This window comes from Antechinus flavipes, chromosome 3 (genome assembly GCF_016432865.1).
Source record: "Antechinus flavipes isolate AdamAnt ecotype Samford, QLD, Australia chromosome 3, AdamAnt_v2, whole genome shotgun sequence".
Classification (NCBI taxonomy): domain Eukaryota; kingdom Metazoa; phylum Chordata; class Mammalia; order Dasyuromorphia; family Dasyuridae; genus Antechinus; species Antechinus flavipes.
Genome location: NC_067400.1, coordinates 366959986 through 366980754, shown reverse-complemented (window position 1 = coordinate 366980754; position 20769 = coordinate 366959986). Strand labels below are relative to the sequence as shown.

The 20769-nt window shown below is 32.7% G+C and overlaps 1 protein-coding gene across 1 annotated transcript in view; it reads left to right on the top strand.

The window, feature by feature from the left end:
- Window positions 1–20769, top strand: part of LRP1B (LDL receptor related protein 1B) — a 2056943-nt gene that overhangs the window by 2028678 nt on the left and 7496 nt on the right. The window contains exons 87-88 of the mRNA XM_051990638.1: window positions 11715–11791; window positions 19882–19972. Coding sequence (XP_051846598.1) covers window positions 11715–11791; window positions 19882–19972 — 168 coding nt within the window. The remainder of the gene's footprint in view (window positions 1–11714; window positions 11792–19881; window positions 19973–20769) is intronic.

Below are 20769 nucleotides of genomic sequence, written 5' to 3'. Positions count from 1 at the left end.
ATCTCTTCACGATATTCTTATGGACCTTTTTGGTTTCCACCTGGGCTGAGAAGAGGAAACTAGATCACCACATTTTTTTTCCTACAATTTGACTTGTATTATCATTATCATCAAATCATTATTATCAGGGATTGTCATTGGCATGTACTATATTTTAGGTATATTAAGCACTACAAAATCAAGCATTTTATCCCACTATTTCCCTTTGTGTATCTGAATTGGCTTTTGAGAATTAAACATTCTAACCTTCAGAACAATGAGTTGACAGAATGAGAAAAAGCAAAACCGGGACATATGAAAACAATGACCTCCTGAGAAAATTTGGGCAGTCATAAGATCTGATCGTGACACCCAAATTACAGCAAAGTTGGAGAGAGTATGAGATGAAATGCTGTTGCTCTAAGAAAATGTAGAGAGAATAATATTCTGATCAAGCACCTTTAATATATCTACAGACTATTCAGTAGAAAAAGAAAGCTTCTTGCAGAAGAATGAAGTCAACTCAAGTCAATAAATATATTAAGTAATTACTATGTAGCAGACACCGTATTAAGCCCTGGAAATACAAGTATAAGTCGAAACATAGACCTGCTCTCAAGCATCTTACATACTAATGGGGCAATACTTAAAAGGAAGCTGAAAGGGGAGAAGCCATGATGATGGATGGACAAATGAAGTAACCAGTGTGGCAGTGTACAGAAAGTCTGGGAGAGTCAGGAGTGCAACCTGGAGAGGAATGAAGGTATTGCTAGTCTGAATAACTCTCCTTGAAAGAAAGGTTCTGGGAGGAACTAGCCAATAGAGAAACTGTGGTGGCAAAGAGTGTGAAGTCAGTGCCAGAGTGAGCTTCTAGAGGAAAAAGGTTTTGGGGGTTGCTGAAGAAGAAGAAAATCCAGAGAAAATAAGGAATACAGCCTGAAGTGGAATGGGACTAAGAATTATGGAAATTTGTATTTTTAACATTATTCTGGAGAAAATATCTGAAGGGGAACATTCTATTGTTTGGAGAAAGATATTTGTAATATTTTTTTTTTTAAAAAAAGAAAGTTATTTCTGTATCTGCTAACTAAGCATTTGGTCACTCTTTGATTTTTCTTTCCAACTCTCAGTACTTTTCTAATCAACTCCTCCTTCATTTTCAACCATGGATCTCAGTGCAATTTTGCTTAAATTTGTTGGATTTTCAGAGCAGAAGCAGACTTAGAGTTCAACTAGTCTAATCTTTCATCCCACCTTTAAATCTCTAGGCTAGCCTCATGGTCTCTTCCTTCTCAAGATATCTCTAATTACATCTTATTGGAGATAGTACAAAATAAGGGAAGGAAATCTGAGTTTAAATTGTATTTCTGATTAACTAGCAAGTTTCTTAATCTTTGTGTGCTTCAGTCATCTACTTATGACATCTGCTAAATCATAGCTCAATTTCTGTCTGTATGGGTGGGGTTCTGTAAGTTTATAAAATCACACCATTGTATAAATATAGCATTTCAGGAGAATGTAATATCCTGGAATATAGGGCCTTTTTTCTTTTTTTTTTTTTTTGGAACCCAGTGTCTTGAATATGAAACCTAATTCATACATACTTATTGTATTTAATGTAAATGAAGTGAAGAGATTGTGACCTTTATGACAAATATAGTTAACTACATTTGGAAATAGTTTAAATGATGTTCTCAAAATGATCATTTTAGAAGGGAGGTCTTTAGATAGTATATGTGGGACCTTCCTTCTCTCTCCTCTGTTCAATATTTTTATCAAGACAACTCAAAAGCTCTTAACCCTTTTGTGTGTCATGGACCCCCTCAGAGTCAGGTAAGGCTATGAATCTTACTATGTAGTAATAATAGTTTTAAATATATAATTTTAATATATAGTTTAAATAAATAAATATTAATATTTATCAAATAAATAAGAATAGTTTAAATATATAAATAAGTAGCTTTAAATATATATAGGATTACAAAGGATAATTGTATTGATATACAATTATCAAACATGTTTATAAGTTATTGGGCCACAGGTTAAGAACCTTTGAGGATAAAGGTTTTAGATAGGTGGTAGTTTAATCAAATTTCTAAATGGCATGAAGCCAGGAGAGAGAGTTAATATATTAGTTTATAGGTTTAAATGATGGACCCTAATAAGAGTAAATTTAATTGGTATAAATTTAAAGTTCATCATTTGGCTTCAGAAAACTAATTGCATAAGCATAGGATGAGAGAAGTAAAAATTTGGGGGATTTTAATAGTATGAAAGCTTAATTACAATAATGTAATAAGATTTCCAAAATATAATACAGTCTTAGGCAATATTAAAAGGAACATAGAATTCAGAATTAAGAAAGTTATATCCCTCTTGTCTTCCACTATGTCTGGACTATAGTGGACTATAGCAGAAATACTTGATACCATTCTCTGTGCTATATTTTTTGGAAGGACACTGAAAAATTAAGTGCATAGGAAGGATGGTAACTAGTGTGGTGAAAGGATTTTAAGCCATGCCATATGAGACTACATTGAAATAACTGGAGTATATTTATCATGAAGAAAGAAAGATTCTATGATAGTTGAAGGCCTATCATGTAGAAAAGGATTAATTAGACTTGTTTGGTCTAGAAATGGAGAAGTGATGAGATAAAAATTGGGGTGATGCAATTAAGGAACAATTTATTATCAGAGCTATTCAAAAGAAGTTTGTATTCTGTAGAAGGAGACTGGATGACCATTTGATGGCAGAAATGTAGAGATGGTTACTATTCAGTACATTTTGTTTTAAATAACCTCTGGAGTTTCTCCTGACTCCTGACATTTTATGAAAAATTAGAAATATTTATTGAGATTCCACCTTTTTTGAGTTATTATCCTAAACACTGTATAGAATAAGTGTTGCTTAAGTCACAACTACTGCACTGCAGTTTGTGCACTGCAGAAACTTACGATTAAGTTGAAGAGGTAAGGCATTTAAACATGAAAAAAATGAGAAGGAAGCATAAGAAAATACCTAGTGAATCAAAAAGATAAAATTATAGTGGGTAATTTAAACTTATTCTTTAAGAGATGAAAAAAATACTATATGGCTTCAAAAATGTCCAGATGAATAGATGGAAAATCCATTATGGGCCATTACTTGAAACTGGAATGTTTTAAACATATCTATAAATGTAGAAGCTAACCTCAAAAAGCACAATAATAACCATGTATATTTTCCTTTATGCCAGCATCAGAGACAATCTACTATGTTGAATGAAGTAAATGCCTGACCTTCCATGATAATTGAATTATACTGGCTAGCAGATAACTCTCATTGGCTTTTATTCATTCATTCACTCATTCATCTAGTCATTCATTGAGCATCTCATGAGTTAAAGGTAGACCTACTCTGATACTAAGAAATCATAGCCTGGTCAGAGAAAACATGAATCTAAGAGTTAATTGTAAAAGATCCATTTCAAATCTCAGGGGCAAATCTTGGGAAAGAAAGGTGGGGGAGTCTGACAAAGAATAATGAGAAATCTATTTCATGAAGATATGTGTTAAGCCAAGCCCCAAAGCTATCTTTCTGTGTATGTAAAGAGGCTAGGATTGATGTAATTTTCTCTAATATTAATTGATTAGCTAACTAATGTAGTTGCAAAACAATCACAAGTTAAAAGGGAATTTTAAATTACTATTTGATTTTTTTTTAAAGACCCAGCTTACTAGTCCAAATTTCACTGAGTTTTCCAGCGCTAACACATCTTAGGGGAAAAGGATGAAATCATTTGTAAAAATATAGAAAGGTTATGGAAAGCAGAAGTGCCTTATGCTAAAAAAAAAAAATGGTGATAATTGGTGCACTAATACATATAAACTAAACACATTCTCTTTTGAGTTCAGTTGGATTTTCAATTCTTTCCAAAGTAGTCTCTTTTTTGGAAAATCATACTGCCTGATTCTTGTGCACCACATGTAATAAAGCTTGTTCATCTTCATCAAATGAGATTTCTGTAGTACTGAGAATATGTGTGGCATCAAGAAAAAAGCCTTTCAGGACTTTTCTAATACTGGGTGCCATCAATTTTCATGTGTGAAGAAAGGAAAGGGTATATTAAAACATTTTTCTTCCTGAATACTTTCACCATCATGGTTAATAAGGGCAGCACTGAACACATTGAGTGGGATCAATTTAATTTCAAGCTGCCTTGCAGTTCACCTTTAGATTTCATTTTGGTCACAAAAGTCTCATGACCTTTATATTGTATAAAAAGAGGTACAGATATTCATCTCATTATTTTGTTTTGAAGTTAGCTCAGACTAGTTGTAATGGTTTCCTGGAGGCTGTGAACCCAGTGAAGAGAACCCAGACTTGGGGACCACATTTTTCACGACACTGACCCAGGAGTACTTTGTCCTCAGCACAGGTTTCCCTTTATGCCTTAATATAAACTTTGGTGATTTATTTATCTAGTTATACTTTTCAAGCAGGGTCACTGAGAACATGACCTTGTTCCCCATATAGCTAGTCTATTCAGGTTCAAAATCCCCTTGGACCCTTTCTTTGAGCATCTACCACTCCATTCCCTTCTTTTACTATTAATGTTTTTTTTTTTTCTGTTACACTAGGAACTACTTTCCCTTCTTTCCTTTCTTACCTTCTATAAATAAATAGATAGAATTCTATATGTTTTCCCTCCAACTGTTTATTCAAAAGAAAAAAAAGCATTTATTTCAAGAATAATGCAGAGGCTCACTTTATCATATTTGCTTATAAAAAAAACCATATAAAACATATAAAATCACAGCATCATAGATTAGATCTTTTACAGATTTGGAGGTCATAAAGTAAAACTCCTCATTTTATAGATGAAGAAACCAAGAACCAGAAAAGAAAAATAATTTATCTAAGATCATACTAGTAGTAAATGATCAGTGACTTAAATTCAACCTTCTGACTACACATCCATTGTTCTTTCCACTACTCTATGCTGACCATTACCAATTGGGACTTACTCAACTATGTTTATCTAATTCTCTATTGAGTCAGTGTCCTGTTTTTCAACCCCAAAATCTGATTTAGCATTTTTCCAATTTCACTTCAGATTATTATTTTCATGACTTCTGATCATTCATCACCTGAACATTTGCATAATCACTTGAGCAATTTGGGACTCAGTTTCCTCACAAAGACAATGAAAACTGAATGAAATCTCAAAGTGTTTTCAACTCCACATCTATGGTTCCTCCCGTTCATATGCACATATTATCCATGGGTAAACACTAGCCAATCTACAATTCCCAAATCTAACACACAAAGAATCCTGATTACTGGTGGGCTTTTGGTGCTATGAACACACCTTACTATTTAGCCACTATTTAAATAAATTCAATCATTCAACCTCACCTCACACACTTCCACACCATATCACCCATATCAAACCAAAGTGAAGAGAAGAGACTATTATTAAATCATATTAAAAATTAAAATAAAATTTAAAAAATACTATTGGAGTTTTCCTCACATTGTCAAGAAAAAGAATAATTCAATTTGTCACCCAAGTCACCTCTACTAGTTTCTTCATAGAAGATTTATGTATACCAAAAAGTTCTTAAAATGTTTGATCTCATGTCCCTTACATACTTTTAAAAATTAAGGCCATCAAAAAACTTTTGTTTATGTTTAATTACAGCTGTTTCTATTTATCATGATCAAAATTCTAAATGATAAATTTAAAAATATTTAATTATTCTGCTAAAATAATAATGATGAATACATGTTAACATAGATAATAATGATTGATGATAAATTTTATGGAAAACACTACATATTTTTAGGAAAAAAATAGGGATAAGTGCTATTGTTTTGCATATTTTTCAAATCTTTTTACAATCTGATTTACTAGAAGACAGATGGATTCTCATATCTGCTTCTACATTCAATCTGTTGCAATACAGTATGTAGTTTTATTGAATTACATGAAGAAATTCCACTCTCATATAGTTGTCGTTGAAAAAGGGAGGAGAGTTTTAACAACATTATTATAAAAATACTTTTGACGTTATAGTCTCCTTTGAAGTGCATTTTGAGAACTGCTGATCAAAAGATCAATTTCCAAGTAAAGAAGGGTACTCTATTCAAAGCAATCCCAATAGACTTGGGACAAAAAATGCCATCTGCATCCAGAAAAAGAACTATGGAGATTGAATGTAAATCAACACATGATATGTTCTTTTTTTTTTTTGGTATTTTTTTCTCTCCCACAGTTTTTCCCTTTTGTTCTGATTTTTCTCTCCCACCATGATTCATAAAGCAATTTATATTAAAATAAATTATTAATTTAAAAAGAAGAGTGCTGTCATTTCATAAGAAACACTACTTCTGAATTTTAATAAATTTTCACTCATTCTTCTGGTTTCCTAACTAATACACTAACTAGACCTTTACTCTAGTGACACATTTCTTGTGGTGTTTCTCTCTTTACAAACTATGGAATTGTATTCCATATAGCTGCAATTCACCTCCCTCTTTGGGCATAAGTTGTTGGGTTTGTTTGTTTTATTGTTTTTTTTTTTTTTTAGTTGTTGCTTTTTTTATTTTTTATATATAAAATGAAAGAGGCCAAATAATAATAACTGTATTTACAGAGAGATTCAAAGTGTGGAAGGCATTTTATATACATTTATCTCATTAACATTTTATAACGTCACTATGAAGTTATTACTATAATATGAGTAAGACCCAAAGATCTTAAGTAACTTATCTAAAGTCATATAAACAGTAAATATTTTGAATCCAGGTATACTTGATCCCAAGTATAGCCCTTTATGCAATATACCACACTTCCAGTCTTGTTATTCCCAGATATTAATTGGTGATACTGTATTTATAAAATAGATATTTACATGGTTTTAAACATTTTCAAAGCATTTGATAACAATTTTCTATATCAACATGTACCATAATCTAGTTAATGGGTTGAATCTAGATACTGATTGCACATTGGGCCTGAAATCAAAGAGACTAGAGTTCAAATCCAAACTCAGATATTAGCTCAAATCTGATTCCAAGGAAGTCAGATAGACTCTGTTTGCCTCAGTTTCCTCAGTTATGTAAAGGAATAAATGAAATAATTGTAAAGAGTTTAGCTTGTAAAGAGTTCCTAGAAAACAATAAGCAATATATAAATATTAGCTATAGGTAAAATACTAATCATCATCCTCATCATCTCATTTGAGTCTCACAGATTTGGGAGCCTGGCTCTAGAAGTATTATTATTCCCATTGTCTAGATTAGGAAACTGAGGCTCCAAGGGCAAGGGCAGAATTCAAATTTAAATTCTCACCACTTGAAATTCAATACTCTTCTTGCTATGTTAACATTGCTTTTATGATTCTGGAAACTGAAAATGTTTCCTTTATTTCATCCTCTTATCTTTTTTTTCTTTGTCTTGCCTTTCCTTTTTTTTCTTTAATTCTATTTGAATCTGTGATTTCATTCCAGTATAGAAGTCCAAAACTTCTTTCCACTAAGCTCTCCACTAAGGCACATCTGAAATGCACAGTTTATTTTCAGCTTAAAGTCTTTAATTTGACTATGAGCCTAGATATAGTTTATGTCATTGGTGAGAATTGAACCCAGGTCTCCTTGAAGGTAAAGTGGAATTTTGGCCTCGTCCATGCTAGCTTTCATTACATATTTCCTTGAAAATAATCTCTTTTCCTTTCCTTATATTAGATCTTTGGATCATAGATCTAAAATTAGAAAGAACTTTGAAGGCCATCTAATCCAAGCTGTTCATTTTGCAGATGAGACAACTGAGGCCCAGAATTAGTGAAGAAGATCCTTGAGATCTAGGAAGTTTTTCTTTTAGAAATTTAAAAACTCTAAAAAGTGATGGAATAGGAATGGAAGGCATTTCAGGCCCAAGAAACATTGATGGCAGAATTAAAGAACAGTGGGAAGGCTGGCTAGAATTATTCAAATAAAAGAATAGGAAATAAGGTAACATCAAATAAAGTCAGTATTTAAAGAATGCTTATTATGTACAAACACTATTAGTAAAAGTGAGTTGGTCTCTTATCAAAAAGAGGCTTACAATGTAATTGAAGGAACAAAACACTACTTACTACCTAAAGATATCTACAGCCAGATGTTTAGAAAAGAAAATTTTGTTGTTCTTCATTCATTTTATGTCTGACTTTTGATGACCTCTTTTGAAGCTTTCTTAGCAAAGATACTCGAATAGTTTGCCATTTCCTTCTCCAGCTCACTTTACAGATGCAGAAACTGAGAGAAATAGGGTTAAATGCGTTGTCCAGTATCTTGCAGCTAGCAAGCATTGGAGTTCTGATTTGAACTCAGGAAAATGAGTCTTCTTAACTACATACCTGGTACTCTTTACAATGCACTACTTAGCTGCCCCAGAAAAGAAATGAAAGACATCCACAAAGCATATTTTCAGAGTTTCAGAGAAAAAGACACAAAGAATCAGAGACAAGAGAGGAAGAAAAGAAAGAAACGGAAGTAAGAAAAAGAAAGAGGGAGGGACAAAGAAGGAAGGAAGAAAGGAAGGAAAGAAGGAAGGAAAGAAGAGAGGAAGGGAAGAAGGGAGGGAGGAAGGGAGGAAGGCAGGAAAGATAGGGGTGACAGAAAGAGGAAATAAGAGAGACAGGGTTGGGAAAGACAGGCAATGACTTTTTATTATATCAGGAAGAACTGATTGCAAGGATACTGGTGGAGAAATGAACAAACAAACAACAATAACAAACCAGGTGATTAGATACAACAGTGAAAATGGAAAATGGCCAGGAGAAATTTGAATAAAGAGATAACAACAAAAGATATAGTTATAGACTGAAAAAAAAAATCATTCATCAGTGCACTAAATAGAAACATTTGTAAGAATGTAAAAATTTTCCCATCATAAGATAGTCTGTCATTAATGATTTTTATCTTTGTAGTCTATAAAGACTATGAAGATTTATAGTTTCCATAAAGATGGTAGAAAGATTCAGTCTTAAATCTGACATAAGAAGAACTTGTCGAGCAGCAAATTCCATAAGTAGTAATTTTGTAAGGCAGGAAATAAGAATAATGATTTCCATTTGATTTAATATCTCAGAAGGGATTATTTTTTAATGGAACATATGCAGAATAGAAGAACATATCTTATTCAGTCTTACCACCATAAAACATTATGTTATATGGAGGATACAAAAGATTGAAAGGGAATCATCACTTGATTAAAATACCTATGCATGATATGTTTATGCACATGTACTTTTACATATACATATCTGGATAGACAGACAGACTTAAATATACCTGACAAAGTTAATTACATATCCAGTACAATCTCAAAGAGTTATTTCTAATCTTTAATAATTAAAATATTCCCTGTGGAGAAAACTTTAAATATGTTCTCTCCATTTAAAGTCTGTGAATGGAAGAGTATTACAGTTACCAATAGGCTGGTTTCTTAGTTATTAGAAACTTAATCAAGATATCTACAAATGCCACCTATATACTCTTAAAATCAGTCCACAGGTTGAAATAAGTATCACACAGACAATGCCCTCTTAAAGACATCTTCTTTCTGCTTATCTTTGGCTGTATAGACACATTTTAAAAACCCTTCCAATGTATGTTAGTATGGTAGACCATGGCATAGCATAAGTTGTTCAAATTAGCCTTTAATCCTCCAATTACTGAACAATTCCACTTCATATCTGTCATACAAGGGTCACATAGTAATGAGCATAGAAGTTTCTCATCTGTGGAATAATATGTGCCTGAATCCATTTGCCTTTTATGAGATATATTCTGATTTGGATTTTGTTGCATGGATTAAAATCTTTACAGAAATCATTTTAAATAGACAAATAATGCAAGATAAATCAGAAAGTAAAGTAAAAAATGAGGTAGATGTCTGTATATGTGTGTGTGTGAGAGAGAGATGCAGAGAGAGAAACAGAGACAGAAACAGACACACAGAGAGATTCTCTAAATGATTCTACAGAAATGTACATTTTCCTACATTCAGGATAATTGCCTCAACTTTCTGACATTATTTGTCTAAAACCTATGTCTGAACAAGCATTACAAAGTGGAAAATTGATGTCATTTCTCTATATCATTTAGTTTTAGAACCCACTATTGATGTTTTTTTTACATTCCTATGAAGTTATTTTAATCAAATACTCTGAAAATTCCTAATTTCAATGTGGCAGTTTATGAATATAAGCATTTATAGGTAACTGGCTTTGCTACATTTTTTTTTAATTGAAACATCTATAATATATTGAATGGATTTTACTTTATGGGAATTCCACATAAGATGGGGGAAAGGCACAACTTGAAATAAAGAATGGAATAATGCATGAATATTGTTTGACTTCCTAGTATAAATAATAATATTAATTTCCATTTAAATCATACTCCATACTCATAGTTTTATAGTTATCATTATTAATAAAATAACCCTATTTTAATCAGTCCTATTGTTGTCAGCTATGCTGAAATGTTTTTCTTATGAAAAATTGATAGTTTTTCTTGTGTTATTATCAATTATTTTATAAAATATACCCATGTTTGGGGGAAAACTATACTAATATGAATTCTCACTTTTATGTAAATTGCACATGATTTATATTCATCCTGTAAGCACATGGAATGATAGAAAGATGGATTATTAAAGAGTTACAACTAACTTTTGGCTGACCCAGTTATCACAATCCATTCATGCAGTGATAGACTAGTCAGACCTGGAAGTAGTTATTCCTTTTATTAACCTTGACTATGGTAGTGGGAATTGTTTTTAGGATTGTAATTTCACATTCAAAACTGAGTATAGAAACAGATATTGATATGGAGACAGTTTGATGGTACCGTTGGTAAGAGATGAAGCCAATTGAATTGGATCTCTGGTAAAGACAGCAGTTTCTTTCTGATATGTACCCACATGACTCTCACACTCAACAATAAGTATTATTCATAATGTGAAAAATCCTGTTCTAAAATTTCTTTTGATTTTAATGCTGACAGTGAATTTTTCAGTTGCTGTGTTTAAAAAAAATCATTTTTGAATTGTTATCTGTGTTAATTTCTCCACTTCTAGAGCTATTTCTAAAAGTCTTAAGTATAATGCCCCAAAATCTATCAAATAGGTTAGACATTTTCTTGATGCTGTAATAGTAGCAGAGTTTTAGTGATGGGAGAGCACCAAGACACTCTTCCCTTGTCTGAAAGCTGCAAAAAGTACAAAGTTGCATCATCAGGAAATTCATCATTTTCTAAGTACGAGTTAAGTTTTTATAATACATTATTGCCCTCCTCCCTAGTGGGGAAGAAAGTCACATTAGAAGGTATAACTCACAAAGTGAAATGTTAAATTTTGCTATTTCAGGTGTACCCATTATATTTAAGTCAGTTTCACTTTCTACATTTATCCCTATTGCCAAATTTCAGCATTTGGATGTTTTGTAAAAAGTTGGAATCTTAAAATAATTTATAAAAAGTTATGATTATAAATTATGATATATAAATGTGTGTCTATTTTTTAAGTGTTTACTCCAATTCAAGAAACTTCTCAGCATGCTGACAATATATAGGAAACTTCAGAGGATGTTTCTTTATAAAGCTTAGGAATAAGTTTGTCTGGTGATTGTCTTTTTATTCAGGGATTTGTGAGTCCTATGTCAGACTCCACTAATTTTACTTTCTCCATTGGATCCTTTTAGATGTTCTGCCAACTGGTCAGGCACCCAGTGTGAAAGGCCAGCTCCAAAAAGCAGCAAGTCTGATCACATCAGTACAAGTAAGTGTTTAAGATTAATGCCCTCAATGGCTTGTAAATCATACAAATCAGGGTTTTTTTTGTTTTTGTTTTTGTTTTGTTTTTAATATTTTTTGTGAACGATGAGACAGAGGAAACAGTCATTTCTGGGGCATTTGAAGGGGTCTATTGCAGGCCAGGTGTTTTTGAAATGCAGCATACTTAGCTCTCCCTCATGATTTGATTCATCACGAGAATGTCCCTTTAAGCAGTTATATTTCACTTTGAGCTATGGCAGGTGGCAAAGTGCTGACTTTTGCAAACCCAGCATAAGCTTTTCTTAGGAAATGTATGTTAGGTTACAAATGCTGTGGATATCTTGACATTATGTGAAAAGATCACTGGGGGAGGGAGAAAAGTCATATTTTATAATTAAAGCAAACTGCTTTGCCTCCTCCCCCATTCCAAAGATACATCTTGAAGCGTTGTATAGAATACCTTCTCATTTGATTAATCCCAAAGAGAAGAAAATTAACATCCATTTGCTCATAAAACCTACAGCTGATTTGTAATTTAATCATTTTTAAGGTGTCAATTTTGAAGAGCAATTAAAATATATTCAACCTTTTAAGAGCTTTTCTGTAAAGCTTTAGTCCTAGGATAAGCTTTATTGTCTCTTAAACAGCATCTAAAACTGAAATTTAACTGTGTAGTCATTTTTTCGCCTTGTCAACTTAAAATATTTCGTAGAAGTTTTCAAAATAAAATATTCTAAAATAAAGTTTTCCAATCCATGTGTCTTGTCAGCAATTTGGAACATGAAATGAAAGCTTGGGAAACTTTAAAGCAAACATTAATAAATTCTCACTAAAATATTCAAAAGTAACATATTATACATATACAAATATCTATGTATACATACATATTTCATGCTATTAATAGCTTTAAGCTATTAAAGTTATATAGATATACAGAGAGAGATATAATATTATAAAAGGAAATGCAAACTATTCCACAAATGGGATCATAAAAAGTTATGCATGACTGAAAACAATTGAACATCACATATATATATATATATATATATATATATATGTATATGTGTGTGTGTGTGTGTGTGTGCATATATATATATATATATACAGGCACATACACATAGATATCATATGTATGTGTGTGTGTGTATATGTGTGTGTGTGTGTATAAACTGAGAAAGAGAGAAAATTTTAATTAATTGATACTTGTAAATGGCCAGTCATACCTCTCACTCCTTTCCTGCTAGGACCCCAATTTTGATACCATGAGAATTACTGGCAAAACTGCTTGGCATTTAGAGAAAAAAAAATTCTTTGAATTCCGAACTGAACAAGGGAAGAAACTGTGAAAAATAGGAATAGCTTAGTACAACACTAATACTAGTTTGAAATTCCCAGGTATGGTCAACTTGCCTAGATGGCTCTATTACTTCCTCAAAATTATTTTGTGATTTCTCCCCTCCCTGAACTCCACATAAAGTTCACAATTTTTCCATTTGCTAGAGTGCATGAAGAGCTATCATCTAGAGAATTTGCATTTGGTTGGGAGTGGGGAGATAGTTAACAAGCATTAAAAAAAAAAAAAAAAAAAAAAAAAAAAAGGAAAGAAAGAAAGAGAAAGAAAAGAAAGAAAGAAAACAAATTTGTCTCTGGGAAAATTAAGGACCTATCACATATTCACACTTCACTACAAACAAGTATCTAAAATTAATTTCCTACATGGTTTATAAATCAGATTATTTTAACATTTAGTTGAAATCATCTGCTCTGAAAAAAAAAAAAAGCAATTAGAAGTGTTAGGAAAGTAATGGATAGTTTAAAAGAGTGTGATCTTAGAGAAGACTATGAAAGAAGAGAGTGATAAGAAGATACAAAAGTGTCCCACAAAAGGAAATAAGAGAATGGCAGAGTTGAGGACTTTATTTTCTTAAAACTATTGTAGAAATTAAAAATATATATATATGCAGAATATATTATAAAGGTATACACATATATGTATTTAAACATATATAGTCATGTATATAAACATAAATATTTTGGCAAATGTAAAATGAAGGAAGAGCAGCTTTAATCTTTGAGGTATCTCTAGTTCTAATTACTGATGACTCCATTTAAGGGTAATTGGAATTAAGCTAATGTTGCCTAGGAGAGGTACTTCTCTGATAATAGTTAAGAATGATTACTTTTAGCATGTCACAGTTCTAGCCTAAGTTATTTTGATATCTATTTTCCTTGAAATTATGTTTCCAAGTAGACAGGGTTTCAAAAGTTTGATTCAATGAAAATGTAACAAATACTTATTAAGTGCCTACAATATAATCCTTGCTCTTAAGAAAATTACATTTTGGGAGAGGGTAAATGCAAAAACCATGTAAATAAATTCAAAATAAAAATGGATAGCATAAAAGAAGAGAAGTGATAAAACATTGTACATTAGAAGGAACAGTCATTTGAAGAAATTCAAGTGATAGTGTATAGCTTTGGGGATGATGAACTGAGGGGAAAACATGAGTAAGGTTGTGATGAGAGAATCTTAAGGAAATAAAGAAAAAAATCCAATCTTTTAAATAACCAATATTAACTGCTCTTCCTGCTTTTCAATGACTTTCACAGATGGACCATACCCTTTGTTTTTCTCCAGCCTAAAGATCATTGACCTAGAACTAAAAGTGATTTTAGAGGCCATTGCATCCAACCTCATCCCTTCACTTTAAATGTGAAGTCACTGAGGTACAGAGAGGAAAAATGCCATGTCAGTGTCACAGAGTTATTAGGTATCTGGTATAGAATTTGCCCAGGGCCATAGACTTCTAGGTCCAATCCTTTATCCACTAAGCCACAATTCCCCTAATACTCACCTTCTACTCAAACCTATGATCATCCCATCAATTACACTTTGCTAATTCACATTGCAACTTCAAAAGGAGTTGCTGTATACATTTACCACTTGAAGAAAGGCCGCTTCAATGTATGACTTGAAAGGAAGCAGGAATAGATTCATCTTGAGCATCTCCTCCCTTCCACCTTTTTCTAAGGACTCTAAACCTCTCTGAAAATAGCTGGCCATTCTGTTCTCCTGAGAGAATGGGGTACCCAGGCTAGATTTATTTCTAAATATTATTAGTCTAGGGGATATCAATTTCAATTTCAAGGTAAATATTGGCCTTTTCTCAGTCTTTCTCCTTCATGCCCCTCAAGAGAGATTGGAATTTCACATCTTTATTGATCCTAGAAACCAGAATCCCCTAAAGAGACTGGAAAAGTTGAGGAAATTAAAGAAACCTTTTCTCTTGCCCTTTTCTGACAATTCCCCCACCTCCCACCTCTCAAGAAGTTGTCCTCTTTAGGTAACCAGGATAGTTAGAAAAGTCTCTTTGGACTTCCCTATATCCTATTTTGCTCTATAGTAAAACTGGAAGAAGAAATATTTTTGTGGTATGAGAGAATTATACTTAGGTGTGAATTCTTTTCAAGGGTATTTCCCCCCCACCAATTATAAACTTTCTTTCCACATGAGTTTTTAGAGGTGTTTGTTTTCTTTCCCCTAATCAATAGCTTAGCTGAGCATAGTGAAAAATACAATTTCTATTCAATTGTTTCCATAACAACCATCTCTGATCCAGCTGTTCTCCAATACCTACTGCTTTCTTTTAATGAAACACTAGCCCTTTCCAGTTTCAATAGTTACTGCTAAACTATATGTTATGGGCAATTAAATGAATTTTCAATGGTGATTTTGACTATATTAAATTTTTAATATATGTTCTGACTTTAAAACATAACCCTCCATAAAGTATGACTCAATGGTTTGTGAAACACAATATTTACTGCAAGCTATTTTGGGGGAAACTGTTGTGTAGAAAAAAAGAAAAAAGAATTCAGATTTTTCAAAAGCTTTACATTCAAATTCTGCTTCTCCTACTTACTATCCATTTGATTCCTAACAGTTACATCTAATCCTCACTTATCTGTAAACTAAGGAATTGAATTTATGTGTTTTCTAAGATCCTTTCCAACATTAAATTTTATATTCCTTTGTATTAAGAACAATCTTTTATTAAGTTTGAGTTGTAAGGTGGGTACTTTTATGATTGTTTGAATACTATATTTTGAAGGAAGATGCAGATTATATTGACTTGATCATCAAAGTCAATTAAATTGGCAATTCAATTTAGTTCCACAAATACTTATTAAGTAGTCTTTTATGTATAAACCATTGTGTTAGGTGCTACAGATACAAAGACAAAAATGAAAGTCAGTGTAATTTCAGGGAGCTTATATGCAGTTAGTCAACTAGTTATCTCCTTTCAGTGCCAAGGTTATCAATAACATACTGTTGCACCTGGGAAAAACAAAATGTTTTTGTGTTCTCCTGTTGAGGTAGGATATTGCCCCCAAACTGACACAGCCATTTGTCTCTGATATTTTAGATTATGTAGCCCATGATGGGCAGGTAAGACAAATAGGCTGACCATTAAAATCTGTCACCATCACTATAATTTAGGATATAATGTTTATAATTTAAAGCAGTTACATTTCTGTTCTAATAAATACCTTCCCTTTAATTTCTACAATATTTATGGATATTTTTCTTTCTTTTCCTCTTATAAATAATCACAGAAAACTACAATAAGGGACATTGTTCTTTTCTACTATACTAAACATCATTGAAGTTACCTTGACTAGTTAGATCACTACTTAACATTCTTGATTCTTCAAATATGAGATTAAACCTATCATAGTAGGGAAAGAGCAAGGGAGCCCTTTGTTTTCTAGTTTAATTAATTAACTTCTCAGCAAATAAGAATGACAGATAACACAGCATTGCAGATGAATCCTAAGCAACTTCCTATATACTTTAGATTAATATCTAATGGAAAAAATATTCTTCACAACTGGTATTTTTAAATATTCCTTAAATCATATTTTAGTGAAAAAATTAATAAAGTAAGGATATTTATGTTTCATAATAAATCAACTGAAGTCATGGTTTATGAAGTAACCAAGCTGTTCACTGATATTTAAAATCTGTGAATAAATGTCAATTACTATGCTACCTGCCAAATTTTGTACCATCATTAATTACTAATATATTGCAATATCCTAAAAACTTAGTTTTCTCAAAAACAATTCATTAGCATTCATTATACAAATTAGCAGTTTCTTTTCCTTTCTATAATATACTAAAACAGATATGTAAGCTTTATCATTTAAGGAATTGGATAAAGAGAACATGATATTTCTTGCAATACAAAGGATTCTTTTGAGGGGAAATTAGATTAAATGCGCTTTGCATTTTGATGCTGCTGCTGCTGCTGCTGCTTCTTTTGAGGAGAGGAGTCAGAGAGTATTTCTGCCTTGTATACAGACTGCCTTTATCTAAGGGGATTGACAAGAGAAAACCTCAAAACTCTCTCTCTGAAACTCCTTCAAGGAGAAAGTCTCCTTGAATGCTGGCCTCTGTAAAAGACCCCGCCCTAGGGAAACAGGACAAACAGCTTGAGCACCACCCCCATTGATAACATTCTCTACTGATTAAGCTTCCCATTGAATTGAAGATCATCCCAGAGATACTCATTCAATTCCAAAATTCTCTCTTTTAATTCCAGCTCAAGCCTCACTAGCCCCCATCAAGAGCAACCCCCAGCTTTTAGTGGTAAAATGAGCCAACTTGGGGCTCAGTACTTGCAGAAGACCTAATATGCCAAGGAACCTCTCTCCCTGGCATAGCAGCAACCCTCTGCCCACTGAAATGATATTCTCTTTCAGCATTACCCCTTCTTTATCTTTCTCACCTATTTTCCTAACAAGACTTTCTTTCGTGATTTCTCTCCTAGAAACTTTACTTCTCTGCCAGGACCTTGCCACCAAGAAATTCAGTCTTTCTATTTGTGCATAGCAAAGAATGATTTCCCAATGCCTATAATAAACTTCTTTTACCTGTCTAGCTTTTAGAGTTCATAAATTCCTTTATAAAGGACCTCTGTGCTGCCAGAAGTGGGTTCCCACAATTCCCTACCCATGTGCTGAATCCTAGGGGGATTTAGGAGAGCCAAAACCTCTTCAATTAGTTCCCTGAACCCTGAACTTACCACTATGCTCATCATTTAACTCCCTGACACCCAGGAGCCCTAACCTCATCATTTTTGGTTCCCTGACTAAGAACCCCAAAATCTAAACCTCATCAGGATCACTGACAATTTCTCAAAATCAATAGAGTCAAATTTCATCTTCCTCATCTCTAGCTCCAACTCTTCTTCAATCTTTAGCTCTTGTATCATTGCATCATAGATGTAGAACAGGATGAGATCTCAAAGATCCAACTCCTTAATTTTACAGTTGAAAAAACTGAATCTCATAGTGATTGAGTGCTTGCTCAGCTTTAGACAGATAATGAATAGCAGAGCTAGAATTCACAATCAAATCTTCTGACTGCAAGTCTATCCACCCTACCTATTCAACACATTGCCCCTGTAGCTACAAATTGTACATTTGGGAATTTTCTATTTTCTAGTGTAGATGATTAGAATATATCTTTAAACTTCCTATGGATTTTATTGAGGAGACTCTATAGTATCCTAGATTTAATGCAACTAATAAAATGTCAGTTGTTACAACTTTCAGAGAGGGAGAGACAGAGGGAGAGGAAGGGAAGGAGATAGTGGAAAGGGAAGAGGAGGAGAAACAAGAGGGAGAGGACTATCCATAAGAAGAAAAAGGAGATAGAAAGAGAGAATCCTCCTAATACCTTAGTTGACATCAGCAATAAATGTCTTGATGAAAAGAAGGTAGTTTCTGTGGTTAGAGCGATCTTAAAATCATTTGAAATTTTGACATACACAAAAAATTCTTACCTGAGAAACACCTCCAATTTTGTACTACTGAGTTAAAAGCTATCTAAAAACCAAGAAACAGTAGAATTTTGTGTTCTTTAAAACTTTTTATGCTGTCATTTAAAAGACCACTTGAGTTTGCACAGAATACTTTCATAAAGATTTTTATGCAGGTGAAGTTGCTTTGTTATTGTAATCATAGATCTAGAGATATAAGGGATCTCTCTCTACTACCCCAACTGTCTCATTTTTACATATGAGGAAACTGAGATCCAGAAATATTAAGCCCAGGATCACATAGTAAGAATGAAAAAAAAAAAAAAAGGAATTGAACCCAGTCTCTAAGCATTCTTGGACTCAAGGATTAGTGTTCTTTTATTCCTCCCTTCCTGCTTTCCTTCTTTCTTTCTTTTCTTTCTTACTTCCTTTCCTCCTTTTTTTCCCCAGAAAGGGATGGTGATGGTAAAAAACCTGTTCATGATGTTTTCCTTTCCTTTGAATTCTTAATTTCTTTGTGATATTTTGAGAATCAGTCCCTAAATATTTTTTGAAAATGAAACATTCAGCATCACTTTCTTCAGTACACACTTGGTTAATGAATTAAAATTCTACAAATATCACAAGGGTTAAGGGCAGAGACTTAGAAAAAGTATAAAATATGAAAAATCATTAGCACTGACCCCCATTTATTTAATACATTTAAAGCCCCCAGTCTTTTTGTGATAGTAAATAATATGTATATTTATAGCAATATGCAGAGACTGAAACATTCAATAGCTTTTGTAGAAGGAACGATGTGTCATACTATAGAGTCTCCTCAATAAAATCCATAGGAAGTTTAAAGATATACTATATAACATATAACAGTGTTATACCAGGCACTGGCATAAGGAAATAAATTGGAATATTCACCAAATAAAGATGGAAGGAATTATTTAGGTGGAGGTAGTTTCTTAAAGAGCACCTGTCATTCAGAAGTCTGCTACATACCTTTAGAATTCCAGCAGGTGAAACAAAGAATAGTTTAAAAAATTTCAAGAATGAAAGAGGTTTGATTTATCTAACAGTAACAAAGTCCTGGACACATTTGTATTTTTTCCCCTTCATATAGCAGTGAATCAAGGTCATCAGCATGTTTATTTTTTGAAATTCTTCAGTGTAATTTTATTTGTATCAACTTTAGGTTGTATTTTGGATCTCTCTTTATAAAACCTTTAAATTTATCTATTTTTATTTACATAGTTTTTTTTTTAATCTTTTGCAGGAAGTATTGCAATTATTGTTCCTCTTGTCCTCTTGGTGACACTAATTACTACTTTAGTAATTGGTTTACTACTTTGTAAGAGAAAAAGACGGTAAGGGTATTGTTCTATGACTAAAAAATTAAGAGGTGAATTGCAAACATGTATGAACATGTATATATATTTATATATGTACATAAAATGAGCCTGCTTTCTATTTTCCTTTTGATAATCAGAATGAGGTGATTTAGTTCATATAAGCAAACTCTTTATATCTCTAATATTTTAATTATCCTCTGTCATATTGTAATATGCTTTTCATTTTTGGTTTTAGTATCAGCTCAGACTCATTGGAAATAGCAATAATTTGGCCAGACCCTGTTTTTAGTCCCCTTGTTGGAATGGAGATTCTGGCAAGATCAGGCGAGATTATCCAGATAAATTGCCCAATAATCTGCTCTGTATAAACCTCCTTCTGTTTCTAGATCACCAAAGATGGGCCATAAGTGACCTACACAGAAGCTTGTAATATCTGGGACAGCCATATTTTTCCAGTAGTGAACCACATAATCATAAATGTTGATACATGTGGACTGCATTGATTAACTTGAATGATCATCGTAGTCAGGTTGATTCACAATGAGTCCCTGACCAGAAACTGTTAGCATGGTCCCTGGCAGTGGTCAGTTATATAAATATAATGGTCTCCACATGGTTAGGCTAAACTGGCAACTAGTTCATGTTTAGTAGAAATTAGGTAGTTGTCTAAGACTATTTTGCTAAGAATCTCACATAGGTTTTACCTCAGGTCAGATTTTGATTGCCCAAGCATTATGCAGAATATTCCAAAAATCTTAGGCCAGCTTTAAGCTTAAATAGCTTATAGCTTTTAAGATATTACCTTATAATCA